This window comes from Silurus meridionalis, chromosome 19 (genome assembly GCF_014805685.1).
Source record: "Silurus meridionalis isolate SWU-2019-XX chromosome 19, ASM1480568v1, whole genome shotgun sequence".
Taxonomy (NCBI): Eukaryota; Metazoa; Chordata; class Actinopteri; order Siluriformes; family Siluridae; genus Silurus; species Silurus meridionalis.
Window position 1 is genome coordinate 16,825,248 of NC_060902.1, and position 17,774 is coordinate 16,843,021.

The 17,774-nt window shown below is 38.6% G+C and overlaps 2 protein-coding genes and 1 long non-coding RNA gene across 5 annotated transcripts in view; 2 read left to right on the top strand and 1 right to left on the bottom strand.

The window, feature by feature from the left end:
* Positions 1-474: 474 nt before the first annotated feature.
* si:dkey-202e22.2 (netrin-4) lies at positions 475-9,748 on the bottom strand. Of its 3 annotated transcripts, none has more exons than XM_046875320.1 (10): positions 9,644-9,748; positions 7,117-7,526; positions 6,619-6,945; positions 5,728-5,854; positions 5,200-5,388; positions 3,866-4,085; positions 1,887-2,014; positions 1,712-1,780; positions 1,404-1,574; positions 475-988 (listed from the first exon to the last, which is right to left on the bottom strand). In XM_046875320.1, the coding sequence occupies exons 1-10, from the start codon at positions 9,678-9,680 to the stop codon at positions 852-854; spliced, it is 1,815 nt and encodes a 604-aa protein (XP_046731276.1). In that variant the 5' UTR covers positions 9,681-9,748; the 3' UTR covers positions 475-851. The 3 variants fall into 3 exon arrangements, with proteins under 3 accessions (XP_046731276.1, XP_046731275.1, XP_046731277.1); XM_046875319.1 differs by lacking the exon at positions 9,644-9,748 and adding an exon at positions 8,659-8,790 and having other exon boundaries at positions 476-988; XM_046875321.1 differs by lacking the exon at positions 9,644-9,748 and adding an exon at positions 8,263-8,357 and having other exon boundaries at positions 477-988.
* On the top strand, positions 5,733-8,727 carry LOC124402347. The gene is made up of 2 exons (XR_006928700.1): positions 5,733-5,827; positions 8,556-8,727. It is a non-coding gene; the product is annotated as an uncharacterized LOC124402347 (long non-coding RNA).
* Positions 9,749-14,459: 4,711 nt separating the features above from the next.
* dnah1 (dynein, axonemal, heavy chain 1) overlaps positions 14,460-17,774 on the top strand; it is a 35,182-nt gene continuing 31,867 nt past the window's right edge. The window contains exons 1-4 of the mRNA XM_046875576.1: positions 14,460-14,536; positions 14,842-15,015; positions 16,457-16,526; positions 16,878-17,046. Coding sequence (XP_046731532.1) covers positions 14,857-15,015; positions 16,457-16,526; positions 16,878-17,046 — 398 coding nt within the window. The 5' untranslated portion in view covers positions 14,460-14,536; positions 14,842-14,856. The remainder of the gene's footprint in view (positions 14,537-14,841; positions 15,016-16,456; positions 16,527-16,877; positions 17,047-17,774) is intronic.

The window sequence follows — 17,774 nt, forward strand, 5'->3', positions numbered from 1 at the left end:
TAAAATGACCCGGTGTTTCCACATTCTAATACACACTGATCAGGCATAACATTATAATAGTCAAAGAGAAGAACATTGATTATCTCTTCATCATGGCACCTGTTAGTGGGTGGATTTATCAATTAGGCAGCATGTGGACATTTTGTCCTCAAAATCGACATGTTGGAAGCAGAAAAAATGGGCGAGAGTAAGGATTTGAGCGAGTTTGACAAATTGTGACGTCTAGACGTCTGGGTCAGAGCATCTCCAAAATTGCAGCTCTTGTTCCATGTGGGCCGATCCAAAAGATGAGCTCCTGTAGCTCAAATTGCTGAATTAATGGCGTTAATGCTCAATGGGTCAGAACTGTTTTAGCAGCAAAAGCGGACCAGAATATTAGCGATGTGGTCATAATGTTATGCCTGATCGTGTATAAGATGTAATCTTGAAGTAAATTATAGTTAAGTTCAGATTTCTGCCTAATAAAAAGATCAAAGGTTTTTCAAATAAGAAAAAAAGCCAAGTAACCTCCATGTTTTTTTTTCTTACTCCATAAAAAGATGGGGGTTTTGTCAGGCTTGATGTGATTTTTAATCCCCTATGACACAATGTGAGTTTCATCCTTCTTTTATTAAAATATTTAAAAATACACTATTTGAACAATGACAAAGAAAATCAATCTTCTCAGGTTCGCTATAACTGGTTTGAGAACTAATTGAGCAAACCGTGAAGGCGAGTAACACAATGAGTTGTGTATCGAGAGTCCCTGTTCAATCCTTGTTCAGAATGCGAGTTCTGTCCTTTTGGGTCTGTATGTGGTTCTGTTCACGTCCCCTGGTCTAAGAATCCGGCCGTGTTTGTAAGACAGTGTGTCAGAAGCAGCCCTGCCGCAGAGCCTCGAAGACCAGAAAGTCGAGCGTGTTTGTCCATGGCACCACCAGACTCTGCATGGTGACCAGTAAGCGGCCCGATTCGGCCTCCTCCGAACCTGCCAGCAGGTACTCCACTCCTGGACACAGGTGGGAAAGCACAGTCATTTCAGCAGCTTTTTCCACTGCATCTGTAGCAGTGGTGGATGAAGTTACACAACTACCATGTAGTAAATCAGTAAACGAGGTCACGTGTGTTGTGGTGAGTTCGAGTCTGGAGTTTCTTCATCGTTTATTCCTCTGTAAATGTTCTGCTTGATGTTGAACTGATGCTGAACTGTATGTTGGTCATCAGTAGATACACCGAGCGCCGATCAGAACAAGTTTATAACAGAGCGTGCGCTCGATCCTGATTGGAGGATTGCTGCATGTTTGACCAGTTAAGTTTTTACCCTCATAAATAATCAGGAACGACTGATTTCACAAAATGTAGTTGAGTAAAAAGTAGGATATTTGACTTTAAATAAATTAATTGTAAATATACATACTCCGTACCTGGGTTGAGGACGGGGCAGGTGCAGCCACGGCTGGTCCAGGACAGCGGGTAAAGACTGTGTGTACCCTGAGAAAGTGCCACGATGCCTGAACGCAGCACCTTCCTCACCTTCACCTGCACCACCGCATGTGTGCCTTTATCATGAGCTGACAGCACGCTGGCCTTCATCACTGCACCCGAGAGCAAAGGCTTTAGTATTGTTTTAAAAGATACAAATGTGATCCAGACAGCCATGTGATTTTTAATAAATGAGGTATTTATAAAACAGAAATAATTGAACGTTGATTCAGAAATCATCTGATCTTACCGTAAGCATGTTTCATCCGGCACAAATCAGATACACTCTTCACCTTCCTTTCCTTGCAGCTACATTTCCCTGTTAGAATCATCACACACTGTAATTTTGTACTCATTTATAACGTGAGGACGTTCCCTGATAGCGTGGGATGACCTGTACATGCTGTCCAATCCTGTTAGCTCACCTGTGTAGTACTGGGCAGAGACGGTGAGCTTGTTGGACCATGACTTGTTTTCTTCATGTGGGTGGAAGTGAGTCAGATCAGGAATTTTACCTCCGATCGGAATGTTGTAAAATTCTCTGTTGGCTTTGCTGGAAAGAAAAGTTCAAACATGTGTAATAGTTTTTTTTATTGCAGCTTCTCCCGTTATGGGTCACAGCAGCAGATTATCCGTCTTCATACTACTCTGTCCTCCACATCTGCCTCTTTTACATTAACTACCTGCATGTCTTCCTTCACCACATCCATAAACCTCCTCCTTGGTCTTCCTCTTTTCCTCCTTCCTGGTTGCTCCATCCTCAGCATTCTCCTACCGATATACTGCTCCCCATGTCCCTCCTCTGCACATGTCCAAACCATCTCAATCTCACCTTCCTCACCTTGTCTCCAAAACGTCCTACATGCGCTGTCCCTCTAATAATCGTTGTTCTCTTCATCGCTCGCTCCTCTCACCGCCCTGTCGTACGCTATATATCTAAATCCACAAACACACACTCCTCCTGACCTTCTCTATACTTCTCTATAAACATACTCAAAGCAAATTTTCCATTGTAGTGCTTTTCCTCTAAATTAAACCATACTATGGCTCACAGATGGTCACCTCTTCTTTCATCCTGGCTTCCGCTACTCTTTCCCATAACTGCCAATGACAATTGAGTTGAATCAAATCTAATCTGATAACTTCATGGTGTGACTGATCAACTTTATTCTCCTGTAGTTACTGCAGGTCTGCACATCTCCCTTATTCTTAAAGATCACTATCAACACACTCCTTCTCCATTCCTCAGGCATCCTCTCACCTTCAAGAATCTTGTTGAACAATCTTGTTAAAAACTCCACTGCATCTCTCAACATCTCCATGTTATCTGGTCCAACCGACTTTTCACTCTTCATCCTCTTAATAGCTGCTCTCACTTCCTCAATAATCCTATCCACTTCCTGCTTCACCATCTCCACACCACCCAACCTTCTCTCTCTCTCATTTTCCTCATTCATCAGCTGCTCAAAATACTCCCTCCATCTTCTCAACACTCTCTCCTCACTAGTCAACACATTTCTATCTCCATCCTTTATTGCTCTAACATGCAGCACATCCTTCCCAGCTCGGTTCCTCTGCCTGGCCAATCGCTACAAATCCTTTTCTCCTTCTTAGTGTTCAACTTCTCATACAGCTCCTCATGTGCTTTTTCCTTGGCTTTCGCCACATCCCTCTTGACCTGCTGCCGCATCTCCTGTCTACTTTTCTCATCACTCTGTCGATCCCAATTCTGTTGCTCCAACCTGTTTCTCCTTATGCTGTCCTGCACTTCCTCATTCCATCATTACGTCTCTTTGTCTTCCTTTCTATTCCCAGAAGTCACAAGTGCCTTCCTAGCTCTCTCCCTTATCACTTCTGTAGTAATTGCCCAATCTCCTTCAGGTTGCATCTCCATACCCTGTTGGCTAACGATACCTGTGGCAGTCGTTGGTAACCCAGACCTCGACCGACCTGTTTAGAATTTAGTTTTGTGATCCACATATTTGGATTCCCTTCCTAACGCAACTCTCCCCATTTATCCTGGCTTGAGACCGACACTAAGAGTGACCTGACTTGTGCAACCCTAATGACCGTGATGTGTAATAAATGAAAATAAGAATTTGACAAAATAAATCGAGACGAAAGTAGGGTTGAAAAATAGCATGTTTTATTCATTATTTTTACTATATCACACTATATATTTTTACTAAACTATATTTCTTTTGTAATATATAACCAGTAAATTTAGCCATTTTGCAGCTTGTACCATGTGCTAGAGATTTTCAAAGCCTTTATGTAACTTTTAGTCATTCCTTATGTAGAACCTATACATAAACCATGTAGGCATATCGGTTACAGAAATGATGATATAAAAAGTAGATGAGCAGTTAGATATGGAGAGTAATATGAAGTTGCTGAAGATCACCTTTCCAAGCAGTAACCTGTAACAGGATCACAGGACAGAGTGCAGATGCAGGGGCTGCAGCCCTCAGATCCAAAGCCCCAGTATCCAGGCAGACAGTGACTACAGCTCGTCCCACCCACACCAGTCTTACAATGGCACTGCCTGGTCCTGGGATGGCACCACCAAATCGTCTCGTCATTGTAGCTGACTGGCATAGAGCCGACTGAGCTGCACCTACATTCTGTGGTAAGAGTAAACACGAATAGATGGAGTATACTTAGAATTTCAGACATACTTCTGGAAAAGCGAGGTTTTATTGCATGGATCAGACACATCAGCTGCTTAATGGTTGTACTTTCTCACTCTCTGGACTCTCAAGCTTAATATTTATTTATTTATATCTTGTCATATGAATGCAGGAGTCTCTCAGGAAGTGAAAGTGTCTGTTCATAAACAGAAAAAAAATGCATCTGTCTTTACTTTTTTAGGTGTAAGCTTCTTTCTGAAATTTCGTTTCAATTCTGCATTTCTCAAATCTTTCCTATACTCAAACGCCATTTTTTTAAATGTATTTTGTTATAACGTTGTAGTGCTACACTTCTACCTGCAGAGGGCACTGAATACTACACAATTACTCAATTACACTGCTCATTCATCTAAAAATCTAATTTCTCACAAACACTAAAATATTTTCATGGCAAATCTAAAAACAAGGTTTAAATCCTCAAATTAAAAGGACATGTTTTACTTTAGGAATACAAATAAACTGAATTAGTATTAGGTGTTTACACCGAGCACTCGGTTGGGACTAATTAGTAATATTAAAAAAAAAGTCTTAAAAAAATATTTTTTTCTTTTAAAGATTTAGTAAAAATAATAATCCCAATCTGCCAATAGACAAATGAAATAAAATTAGGCAAATGCATATACTATTTCCTATGTGATTATGCTAAAAACAAATCTATTTCATCAAAGCTTAATTTGAAATAAAGACAAAAGATTAAAAAAAAAATTCCAATGTTTAATGTAGAGAAAAAAAAAACATTATATTCTTATATTTGTATTGTATACAAATCTGTGTTAAGGTGAATTTGTGTTTCTTTCCATATTAAATATATGATACTGATATTAAATTATTAATGGCTTAATTCTCATTTCCTTCATCCTGACCCCGAGGGCTATGAGTCTCCTCTCCTATAACCTGTTGGATTAGATTTTATTACACTCTTCTTCATTTGATGGTCAGGGGCATGTTTTTGCACGTACGACACCATGTTTTATTTGCATGCTGTGGCACGTATTTTAATCCTGTGAACCCTGTGCATTACTCAATACAAAGTTCCTGCTTCACTCACTTGTACAGGCTTGATGCGAGTGCAGCGGTCGACCCAGCTGACGTCTGTATCCCAGGCGGCAGCGGTGGCACTTCCGTCCCATTGTGTTGTGCTTGCAGTTATCGCAAACCCCTCCGCTTGTACCACCCGTGGAGATCCACACTCGCTGGGAGAAGTGACATTTGTTTGCATGGCCATGACATTCGCACTCTGGATGGATAGAGACAGCAAAGTAAAGGTTTATGAATCCTGATTGTTCTGAAGATTTTTCAGTGGTATTTATGAAGCCCTGACACTGGAGACTCCTTCCATGAATCTCACAGACGTCCTTGATGATATATGATTCTTCAAAAACTACTTTTTATAATCAATTTCTTATTAAATGCAGCTTATGTGGAGCATATAAGTTTATACCAGAGCTGATATTGAAGAAAACAAATCAGCATTTCTGGACCAATCAGATTTGAGAATTGGCTCACTATTATACTAACATACATATCTTTTCCATAATAGTAGCCGCATAAGCAATACTCGGTCGGCGACACTTACTCTGACACGGGTTCGGTTCTCCGTTGCTGCCGTTTCCTGCTCTCCAGGGCCGATCGTTGTAGAGTGGAGCACATTTCTCACAGTGAGCACCTGCAGTGTGGTGAGTGCAAACACACTTACCTTGTACCTGCACACACACACACACACACACACACACACACACACACACACACACATTTGTATATAAATTACGTCTGAAACGATTCTTAGAGTAACTCGAGTCATTTGAATAAAAAAATCACTGAGGTGAATTATTTGCCTCGATGATTCGTTTAGTCCGTTTAACTACACACAGCACCGTGTTTCCACACGTACCATTATTACTGATGCACCACCTGCTAAACTCTGTACCATTATGAGGTCTCATTTGAAAAACTAGCGTACGCACGAAACAGGGCTGAAACGTGCTTACGCCACGTTTATAAATGAGACCGCTGGACAGATAACACAAGATGCTGCAGAATGAAAACTGGAGGAACGACCACAACAGAAACAGAACTTTTCCAAAGTTCGGGAACAATTCAAACTTAAACATAAAAAAAACACCGTAAAAACCTTTTTTTTTTTTTTTTTTTTATGAACTTGAATTATATATATTTTTTTATTTATAATTTTTTATTTATATATTAGTATTTGCTATTTTATGTAATATGGCAGCTGAATGCAGTAAATGGGTTTAGTTTCCACAGATATTCTTGTATGAAATTTCAACAATAAAATGTTAATACATTTTTCAATTTTAAGGAACAAATTTCTTTTTTTTTTTACATTTTAAGATGTCCGTCTTATTTTCTCTTGTATATTTAGCATTGTTTTTTAATTTATACATCTTATAGTACTTCATTGGCTTTTTGGCCACCATAGACCTCAATCTTTCTCACACCAACTTACAAATCTGATGCTTTCTCCTTCTTCAATATGAAGGCATCGCTCTCCGTGTCCATGACAAATACATGTCCCTTGTGCAATGAGCGAGAAGATGGCATAAGGAGAAGAATTCGAGTAGTTATGAGCTGAGAAAACTTTCGGTAAGGATCGGCGGCTGCGGGCTTGTTGTAGAGCATTGTGCCGCCCCCTAGAGGAGGTGAGAGGGGAAGCTGGACAGCGATGGGGTTTCAGGAGGCGTATGCGCAGGTTAGTGAGGCTCAGCATGGACAGAGCTTCAGGACTGTAGGGGTCGTCTATTCCTCTGCTCTTAGCCATAGATCGAAAAATCACCTGGGGAGCCGGGATTCAGGAGAAAATGAAACTTTAAGGTGTATATCGTATATATAAAAAACACTCACAAGACAAATTTGATTTCCTGTCAATCCCTGAAAGAATGTTCTAAAGGGAAACCTTTCGTATCAGTTTTTTACTGCTACAAGGCTAATAAATCAAATAACTTGCCTCTCCTCCAGTACACGGCCTGGCGCTTGAGTATCTGGATGTGCAAAGCGCCTCCTGCTGGCTAATGTCATCAACAAGACCGAAAACAGAGCTGCAGTTCTCAGCAAACACCTTTAGTATTTCCCAGGATCGGCCAAAGTCCTGCGAGCGCTCAAGGCTCATGGCGGCGGGACGCGGAGAGCGGAACACCATCACCACATGCGTCAGGAAGAACCGGTCCTCCAAGTCTAGACGGATCTCATCCTCTTCAGTCGCTGTGGCCCCCGACTCCCACCACGTGTCTGGGTGGAGAAACGGGTCGTCCACCATCAGCGAGCTGTTGGAGCAGCAGGAAGACTGAGTGTGAAGAGGCCTACCACTGGCCAAGTTGCCCACAGGAGGGCTGCAGGAGTGGCCCACACATCTGGAGGCTGGATTAAAGATGAGAAATAGAAACGATCAAACACACAAACTTTAGAATGATTGATGCCAGGATTAAACGTTAAGCCTGGATTTCCCTGCTTTGGCTGCAAATGTATTTGGGATTTGCAAATGGGTTGGGATTGTATCAAGAAACCATTAGGTGCTTTCTGGGATGCGAGCCATAGAACGAACAGATGCTACACAAGGATGCAGTCGGATTATGTACCTCTTAATGGCGTACACACCACAAAATTCGATGTGTTTAATTAACCGTGGGTGTTTTTGTTCAATGTTGCTTCGAACCATATTAGGAACCAGGTACTTCAGCACAAATGAGGCTTCAGGCTGTGTGTGCCACAATGTTGCATACACTCCAGCGATCATTAATGCGACTGACAGCTACACAACAACATGCAGAGAAAGCGCAGCTGGTCACGGGGGTGGAAGAAAAAGGGCACAAGAGAAGAAAAATCGCATTGTGAAATCACATTGTGTGTGTAATGGCCGTAGAGGGAATTTAGTCTTGGAGCTTTCGGTGAAAAAATGTTGGCGAGCTTTTTTTTGCTTTCTTTCACAATAAAAATGTGCCAATTTCAGCAAAAAAACTCGTCTACATTAATGTTGTATGTGCAGGAATTATATCTACTACGTGCCTGTTAATGCTGCATCATGCAATCATATATGCATTAATATAATTACTTTCAATACACAAGTATACACAAAACACAAGTAAAAAGCCTTTACCTTCAATTAGTAAAAATTATTGTGTTTTGGGAGTTCCATCTTCTCACCATGACTGCATGGGTTTGCTCTGGTTTCCTCTGACCTCCCAAAATGCATGAGAAAATGTAAAGTAAAAATTCTCTAAATAGCTCAAGAGTGTGCACCGATGCCCTGTAATGACCTGGTGTCTCCTTACCCAGATTCTCCACCACCCTCACCAGGATGGAGCTTATCATCAACGCAGAATCCCACCACCATATGCACACTGCCATGTCAAAGTTCCTGCTATACTCAGGTTCTTTTTTTTTTTTTAGAGATGCAATGCATTGCGCACAGAAGCAAAATCTACAGATCTGCAAAAGTGGCAGGAGAAACAGGTAAAGAAGCACTTCGGAACTAGAGAACAGATCTTCTCACCTGTCACGCCGTGCAAAAATCCTAGGAGAAGCATCGCAAGTGGAAAGCGATTCATGCTCGAGATCATCATCATCATAATCACCATCATCATCACCACCTCCTGAATGTGTGCCCGATGCAAATCAAGACCGCAAGCAGAGATCTTAAAGTGCGTGCTGCAAATCTTCTCAGTGAAACACACACACACACACACACACACACACACACACTGAAAACTCACTCTCTGAGGAGGAGCACTGGAGGAGCACAGGACCTGAGCAGAGAAAAAAAATGTCCAAAACCTACAATTACACCCTCACACTTTCCTGAAACCAAGCTACCAAAATCACTTCTAGGTGGCACAGCACCTACTGTTCCACCATCTCCAGGGTTTGATGGTACCAGTTAATCATGATACCATCTGCTGTGATGTTTCCTGATCATGAACATTCAACCATTTTATCTGATTGCTCAATCTTAGTTTTAGGTTTAAGGCACAGGAGTGGATCTCGGGCACAATTTTCTACAACATTAACCTGCATGGATGGAGATTTTTTTTCAGAGGATAACACTGCCCTGAATTCCACACGTCCACCAAACTTCCTAAAAGAAATCCTCTGGTAATTGGAGAGGACCTGAGGACCAGGATTTTCACACCACACGTTACTACCCACCGTGTGGTTTCCAGTTTAATGAATAAGTGTAAAAGCAACAGCTACAGAACGTTCTAGTGAAGTCTCGTCACAGTCACAGGCTGACCGAATGCACCACCAATAAAACTTCAGCATTTCTGGCACCATTTAAGGCAGCTTTCGAAGAGCTTCTGTGTAATTCTTTTAAATTCTTTCTTTTCAGCTCCACCAACACAGTTAGATTCACCTGATATGTTCATAAGATGATTAAAAAATGGTGTCAAATTATTATTCTGTTTTACTGTTAGAGTCATTCCAAAAAGTTTATGTTCATTAAATGTTTGTTTAATTGATGTTCATTAAAAAAATCTTACCTTTTTCTGCTTCTTCAAACACCACGAACCTCTTCATGGTGTGTAAAACTTATATTTTTTTCACTTGTAGATCTGCTCTTCATTAATTTCCCCTCTGCCCCCATTGTGCTTCGCTGCATCTCAGCCTGCTGCTTTCATCCTTCTCTCTCCTTCGTGTCTGGCTCACGTCCAGGCTGTAAACCACACTGAGAGATTTCCTTTCCTTCCCTTTCCTTCATCCTCACCCAGCACTGAGGCTCTGCTCCCCTGCCATTGCCCTCACACAGGCTCCGTGAGACAAATATCCTTGCAGTTAATCCTGTTGATGGTGCGTTAGCTGGTCATATTTGATCTTTGCACGTGTGCAGGCCTGATTTGGAGATCATTCTGAGGCCTCGTGAGAAGAGGCGATGGATGTGAGAGTGCAGGATTTTGATCTGGTTTATTTGTAGTTAGTGATTTTGGTCTGGAATTCTTTTGTTGAGAATAATACATTGGCCAGGTGCAGAGGTGTGAAAGTAAAAGTCTTTGAGTATCTGATTTGAGCAGTACTTGAGTATTTGACTCATATTAAATGTAGGCTCAAAGATGCACGTGTCCTCAACACTGAGACTCATAATTCCTGAAAAAACAGTTGATTTGTGAGGTTTTATTTTCTAAAATTCAAAACAGATTGTACACCTCAACACTGCATTAACCAAAATCAACACAACAGCTTCTTTAACATGCCAGAACGAAATAAAGAATCAACCACAAAAAAAAGACAACGTGGTAAAGCAAACTTTAAAAAATATATCTTGAATTAACAAATAAAATGACAGGATGATGTCACAAAGTAGAAGAAACATTAGCATTCAATAGACAAATAAAATGTAAGTAAATATCGGCTCTTCTGCAGAATAAATAAGCTACGGCAGATAAAGCTGGTGTGCAAAATTTAATTGGTAACGGTCACAGTAACGGTCATTTAAAACAGAATTGATTAAAACTACATATATTGAATTATAAATGTAGTTGAGTAGAAAGTCAAAGTTGCTTATCCGAGGTGGTATCAAAAAGCTTCAAGACAAAATCTGCTTATAGGAAATGTATCTATATTTAAGAAGATTTTTTTTAGCACATTGACATTTGTTTTAATTATGCAGCAAGTCTCAAATCAAACAACCAAAATCCGCCATGATGCAAACATCCGGCAATTAAAACCTTCCGTGTGGAAACAGCAAAAGTTCCAATTGGTGTCCTGATGATTTACGTCATTTAAAACACCGTAATTACTTTAAAACGTTTACAAGGATATTTTGTCTTTATGCTCTATGTTGAGTTTGGTTTCACTAATAATAAACATACATTTGTGTATTTGTGCACTCTAATGCAAATATTCAGCTCAGAAGCTTCGGATTGTCTGAGGTGTTGCTTCCTGGTTCTAGAGGGATGATGTTTTGACCTGGTATTCATTTTAATCAGACAGCAATAATACAAACTCCATGTCTTGATTTGTGTGTAATCGTGTCCATTGGTTGCCTCGCTATCGGCTCGTTCATGTGCTCTTAGGTGAAAACGTCTAAAAACACGTGCATACCAGAGTCTCGGTTTTGGCTTGAATTGCGTTAATAATTTTAATTGAAGTGCCGTTAATTATCCTGGATTTATTGTGCAGACAAAACAGTTGGAATTTTTGCCAGATTTATGCAGGGAATGTTTTCAGCAGCTCATTACAGTAAAATGAGAGAACAGGCTGCGAGAAAAGCAAGGCCAAAAAAAAACAAGAATGTGGTGGATGCTGAATCAGCTGTTTTACGTGGACCAGATTTTATTTTGATCATGTTTTTATTATTAAGTACCATCCAGAAACGTATCTGGAAAACAGGTGAGGGATGAATTTGTGTCAGGCTCAGGGCATCTGGAGCACATGATATTACATGATCTTTAATAGCTATATATATATATATATATATATATATATATATATATATATATATATATATATATATAGAGAGAGAGAGAGAGAGAGAGAGAGAGAGAGAGAGAGAGAGAGAGAGAGAGAGATCTCAGTTATGCTGTGAATGGTCACAAACTCATCATTCCTGAATGTCATTTCTGTTATTTGATATTTTTGAAGGAAACTTGTTCTCAAAAACAAATGAATGAATATGAGAGAAAATGATCAGTTGCCCGAGTGCTTCATACATAGATTATGTGCAAATAATCATTGTGGGGGAAACAAACAAGGACATTTATTAAATAAAGCTATAAAATGAACTACATGTGTGAAACATAACATGTCTTAAAAGTGTATGATTCAAGGAATGTATTTAAATTCTATAAGTTGAAAATGATGTGTTTGTGTGTTATATGTTCTTCACTGCTTTGATCTGAGAGAATTAATGACACAGATCAAGCTGTCCGCCTGGTCACCACTGATCGAGTCCAGATGAAGCACTCTGACAGTCTGGTGCCCCAGAACATGACCCAAAGTGTGTGTGTGTGTGTGTGTGTGTGTGTGTGTGTGTGTGTGTGTGTGTGTGTGTTAAAAAGTCCCACAACAAGCAAGCAAAAATGGCAAGATGTCAGTCATATACAAAGTAAAAGAGTATTATTGCAAAAATGTAGCACAGACTAGACAATATATATATATATATATTTGTCAAAATTTGAGGCTAATTTTAAATCTTCAACGCAACACACATTTATTCACGACGTCCTTTCTTTACTCAGTTATAAAAGAAAAAACTCGACCAAAAAACATTTGTTTTACTGATGTGGCAAGTCTCAAATCGAACACCAAAATCCGCCTTGACGCACACATCTGGCAATTAAAACCGTCCGTGTGGAAACATAGCAAAAGTTCTGTTCGGTGTCCTGATGATGTACATCATTTAAAACTCCATAATTACTTTAAAACATTTACAAAAATTTTGTCTTCATGCTCTATGTTGAATTTGGTTTTACTAATAAAAAACATACATTTGGCCATAAAGCATCGATATTTGTCCATGCCATGTTTATTAGAGTATTAAAGACTAGAAAAGTATTAATTTAAGGTACAATTAGAACAGATACAAATCTGCGATTAAATTGATTAAGTATTAGTATATATCCAAATGTTATTAATAAACTATAAATATGTTTATGAATATTTTGTAACTAAGTTTCTTTCTGTTTATTTGTAGCAGAATTGCTTATGATGTGTGTCTGCCCTGTTTTTTCTTTTCCCATTTCACTACAGAAAACAGGATTCACTCGTTCATCATTAGTCAATCTGGATTCAGATAAACCAGGGCACCAGAAACACACATTCACGACAAGGGGCAATTTATCAGAGCCAATTTACCTACTGGCATGTTTTTTAGAAGGTCCGGGGAAACAACAGAGCTCGTGTAGACATAAGGAGAACATGTGAACCTCTGCACAGACCTGAACTTTAAATGTTCCTGGTTTGCACAACACAGTGTTTCTCCTATCAGGAAAATTAAATGTTATTTTTTTCCACTAAGAAACCAACTAAATACAGAGCCAGAGAAATTAGTTCCTGAAGATGTTCCAGTGGAAACATTCATCCTTCCTCCAGGTCTCTTTCGAACCCTCACTGTATACACTGCTGAAGTACTGAAGCATATGACTGCTGTAAATCAAACATCTGCTGAGAGGCACAAAGGGAATAAGATATCAGCATCCCACAGTACATGTTTACATGACAGCAACTGGAAAAAATGTTTTCGCACTGGTTTGTCTTAGTAATTTTGTGAGGACCTGCCAGTGTTCTTTTATTCCCGGGGACCTCATTTTTTAATGCGGCGTCACACTGAAACTTTAATCCAGCAAAAGCAAGATTTTCAGCTTTTAACCAGCAGAAAATCAACCAGGACAAACACTCTGTATGCTTTACAAGCTCCTACAGTTTTCACCTGGAATCCTTGGGCCACTTCATGGTCTTTGAGGTCACAAGGTCACCCTTAAAGTTTGCCCCATAACAGATCGTTCACAATAACAAGGAATCAGATCTTTTTCTGGCTCTCTCATAAAACACGCTGAAGCTCGGCAGCATGAAGGTGTCGAGGTGACAAACTCCGCTTTCATGCCGTATACATTTCAGCCATTAAGAAGTGCAGATGATGGTCCGAGCTCTTTAACCTGCCTGAAGGTTCGGGGAAATTCGTCTGAAGCAGCAGCTCACACACCATGTCGAATTAAACATCTAAAGGAATAGTTTTTTCTGCAGCTTGTGGACTGCTTGCTACAAAAACAAGATGTGAGGCTCTTTACTGTGATTATGTAGTTTTTGTAGTTTTTAAGATACTGTAAAAATATTCTGTCTGGGGGAGTTTTATGAAATGTTAATTGTATTTATATAGATTGCAAATATATATATATATATATATATATATATATATATATATATATATATATATATATATATATATCTTTTTAAGTTAAACATTATTATATATATTTTAAATTAAACATTAGCTCAAACATCAAATATTAATAATAGAAAATAAATATTGTCTAAAAAAATGTTATAATATTTTTTTATATTATACAAACACATACTTTATAATAATGGTTTCAGTGTTAACTCATTGCACGTGTTATTGCCACAAAATACAGTCAATACACTAAAAAAACACAGTAATATCCAAAATAATTATTCAAACATCTCAAAACGTGCCATAATTTAAGACAAAGCACATCTTTTAATAAAAAAAAAAAGAAAAGAAAAAAGAAACACCGTTTAGATTACACCCCCTTTGTCATAAGAAATGGTTTAACCCGAATCTCCCCCCGCGCGGAAGTTAGAATGGGGAATGGTACTTCCTTAGCAACGGTTGCCGCGTTGTGGAGATTGTAAACAGATTTGTGAAGTTTGAGAAGTTCATTAGCAGCGGCAAAGTTGCAAACTGCAGTCATTTAAAGGTGTTTGTTTTATTATTATTTATTGGTAAAAGTGGAGGATTTGTTATGGGTTGAAATGCGGATAAGTTTAGGTTTTTGGATTTACATGTTTAATTAAATAATTAAGTGTAAGTGTTATGCGGCTAATTGGAGACTTTTAGTGCCATTTTTAATGTAATTTCCTCTAAAAAGCTTTTCTTTGTTTTATTGTTTAAACACGTTTTGGTGAACCATTACATCTTAGTGTCAATGTGTCAAATGTCAATAAACTTTTTAGCACTAACTTAAACACAATGCAGTCTGACTTTTCTCATGTGTGTTTCAAGCTGACTGTCAGGAAAATGGACTCAAAACCAGCTAGTGAAAATCTTCTTCCAGGGTTCGGCAGTTTCCTGCCACACCCTCCTGATAACCCTAGGCCTGAAGAACACGGGGCAAATCCACTGCAGTCCCACAGGAGTAAACAGTCCCCTAGGAGGACATCAGCATCTACACCACATGTATGGGTAAAATCCATCCAACCATAAATCAATGTTTCCCAATACACCATGGTTCCTTGCTGAATGAATAATCCTCCTGTTTGACCTTTGACTTGGAAATGATTTGCTATATTTTAAAAACACTGCTTGTAATGTTCTCAGACAGAGAGGACAGAGATCTCATGATGGTTTTCTTCCACTGTAAAACATGATGTAACATAATAAACATTGTAAAATGTTTGGAAATATATATCACAAAACAGATCTCATCCCTACTGAACACCTTTGGGATGAATGTGAACACTGACTGCACCCCAGGTCTCCTTACCTACATCAGTACCTGACTTTATCAACACTCTTGTGGCTGATGAACACAATTTCAATACAATTCATGTTTATTTGTATTCCGCTTTTAACAATGAACATTGTCTCAAAGCAGCTTTACACAGAAAATGTGGTGAGGAACATTGAATATGTTCTTTATAAGTAAGTTTGTCCCTGATGAACGAGCCGGTGGCGACTGTTGTGAAGGAAAAACTCCCCGAGACGGCATAAGGAAGAAACCTTGAGAGGAACCAGACTCAAGAGGAACCCGTTCTCATCTGGGTTGCACCGAATGTCCATTTATTTCAGATATACGATGTTGCGGGGTACAGTGATGATGATCAGAAGTGAAAAGAAGTCCTGAGTTAATGTAGCAGACTGTTGACATTAGCTACAGTCCAATCCATCCTCAAAGCGCCTGTTCTTACTCCGTCATTTCACAAATGTCCTTAAACAGTCCAAAATCTAGTTTCCAGAAGAGTGGAGGGAAAATAGGAGCAAATTATGACTGAATGTGAAACATATTATTTAAAAAGTACATACCATATTTTGATCAGACATTGTGGAAGTATTGAAGAAATTTACTTTTTTTTTTTTTTTTGCAAATTCCCTCCGCACTTGTTCCCTGTTACATACTGGAAATTTGTATGCTTTTTCCTACAGCCTCTACTATATACTGAGAACCTACAGTTAACATAAGAATTATAAAGAATTTATCTGACCTCCCCCAAGTAATTATTATTCCTTAATTTAATTTAATTAAATTTATTTTAATTTAATTTAATGTAATTTATTTTAATTTAATTTAATTTAATTTATTTTATTTTATTTTATTTTATTTTATTTTATTTTATTTTATTTAAATGTAATTTAATTAAAAATATTTTATTTTATTTTAATATAAATTAATTTCATTTAATTTATTCTTTTCTTTTTTTGTCTGTTTGTTTGTAGTTTGTTCGTAGTATGGTACCTATTCTAGAAAAAAGGGGAAGAAAATGTTTTAATTGTATTGCTCTTTATGTTACTGCACTAAAAATAAAGTTGAAAAAAAAAGAAATCACTTGTTTTACTCTCTGTGTGTTCTCTTGGACACACAGTTTTCCTGCCTGAATCTTAATTACTGTGCTGTTTGTAGTGTTGTACACAGGGCTCAGGGACCCAGCAGAGTTTGCTGTGGCAGGTCGGCTCTGACACAAACCAAAAAGGTGAAAGTCTTCAAATTCTCATTATATTTTAATATATAATTTACACTCGAAATGGGATGTTTTCTCCCTTAGTATTGCACTGGAGCTATGAGTTTAATGTAACAGAAATAGAAGTCTATCTTACAAAAAAACACAGTCAAACTGCACAAACCAGACTTCAGTGTATAGTTGATTGGATTGAATCAGCTTAAGCCATTCATAATATGCAGATGTTAAAAGTGTTCCACTGTCGTTTAAAGGCAAACAGATTTATTGACGAAAAAACCTTTTGGGTCAGGTTGATTCCTGGCTGACTTGTTACTCCATTTTTTACATCACCTGACTTTTAATTTCTTACTTCTGCTTTACCAGAGATTTTGGACCCTGCTGACCTGTTCAGTATCATTCAGAAGGACAGACATGGACCAACCACTCAGACCCGGCAGCAGACGGACTTTCCCTCAGGAGCCTACATGCCTAAAGTACAGATGCCCTACATTTGCTCCCGCGGGCGGTGGCCTCGCAAGCTCGAGATCGAGAAGTGAGAAAAAATAGCAATGATTTAGCCCGACTATGACTTTTTATTATTATGGTTATTAAGGATTTTGATTTTGAGACATGCGATGTAGTAGGATGATTTGAAATAAGATGAATACTGAGGAGAGGGTCCGAGTCACTCTTTCTTTTATCACGTGACTCCCATACCATATGCAGTTTTATATATATATATATATATATATATATATATATATATATATATATATATATATATATATATACAGTGCCCTCCACAATTATTGGCACCCCTGTTTAAGATGTGGTCATGGACTTCAAAAATTCTCCTTTTTTTTAAAACAACATAGAACCCAAATGCAAAAAAAGAGAAAAATCCAACCTTTTATTTAAGTACATTACTTTGGTGGTAAAAAAATCACACATTTAGAAAAAAAAAAAAAATGAAATCATGTGTGCCACAATTATTGGCACCCTGATGTTAATACTTTGTACAACCTCCTTTTGCCAACAAGACAGCACTTAATCTCCTCCTATAACATTTCACAAGATTGGAGAACACAGAGAGGATTTTGACCATTCTTCTTTGCACAATCTTTCTAGATCATCCAGTGTCCTGGGTCCTCTCTTATGCACTCTTCTCTTTAGCTCGCCCCACAGGTTTTCGATTGGGTTGAGGTCTGGGGACTGAGATGGCCATGGGAGGACCTTGAGTTTGTGACTGCTGAACCACTTTTGTGTAGATTTTGCCACATG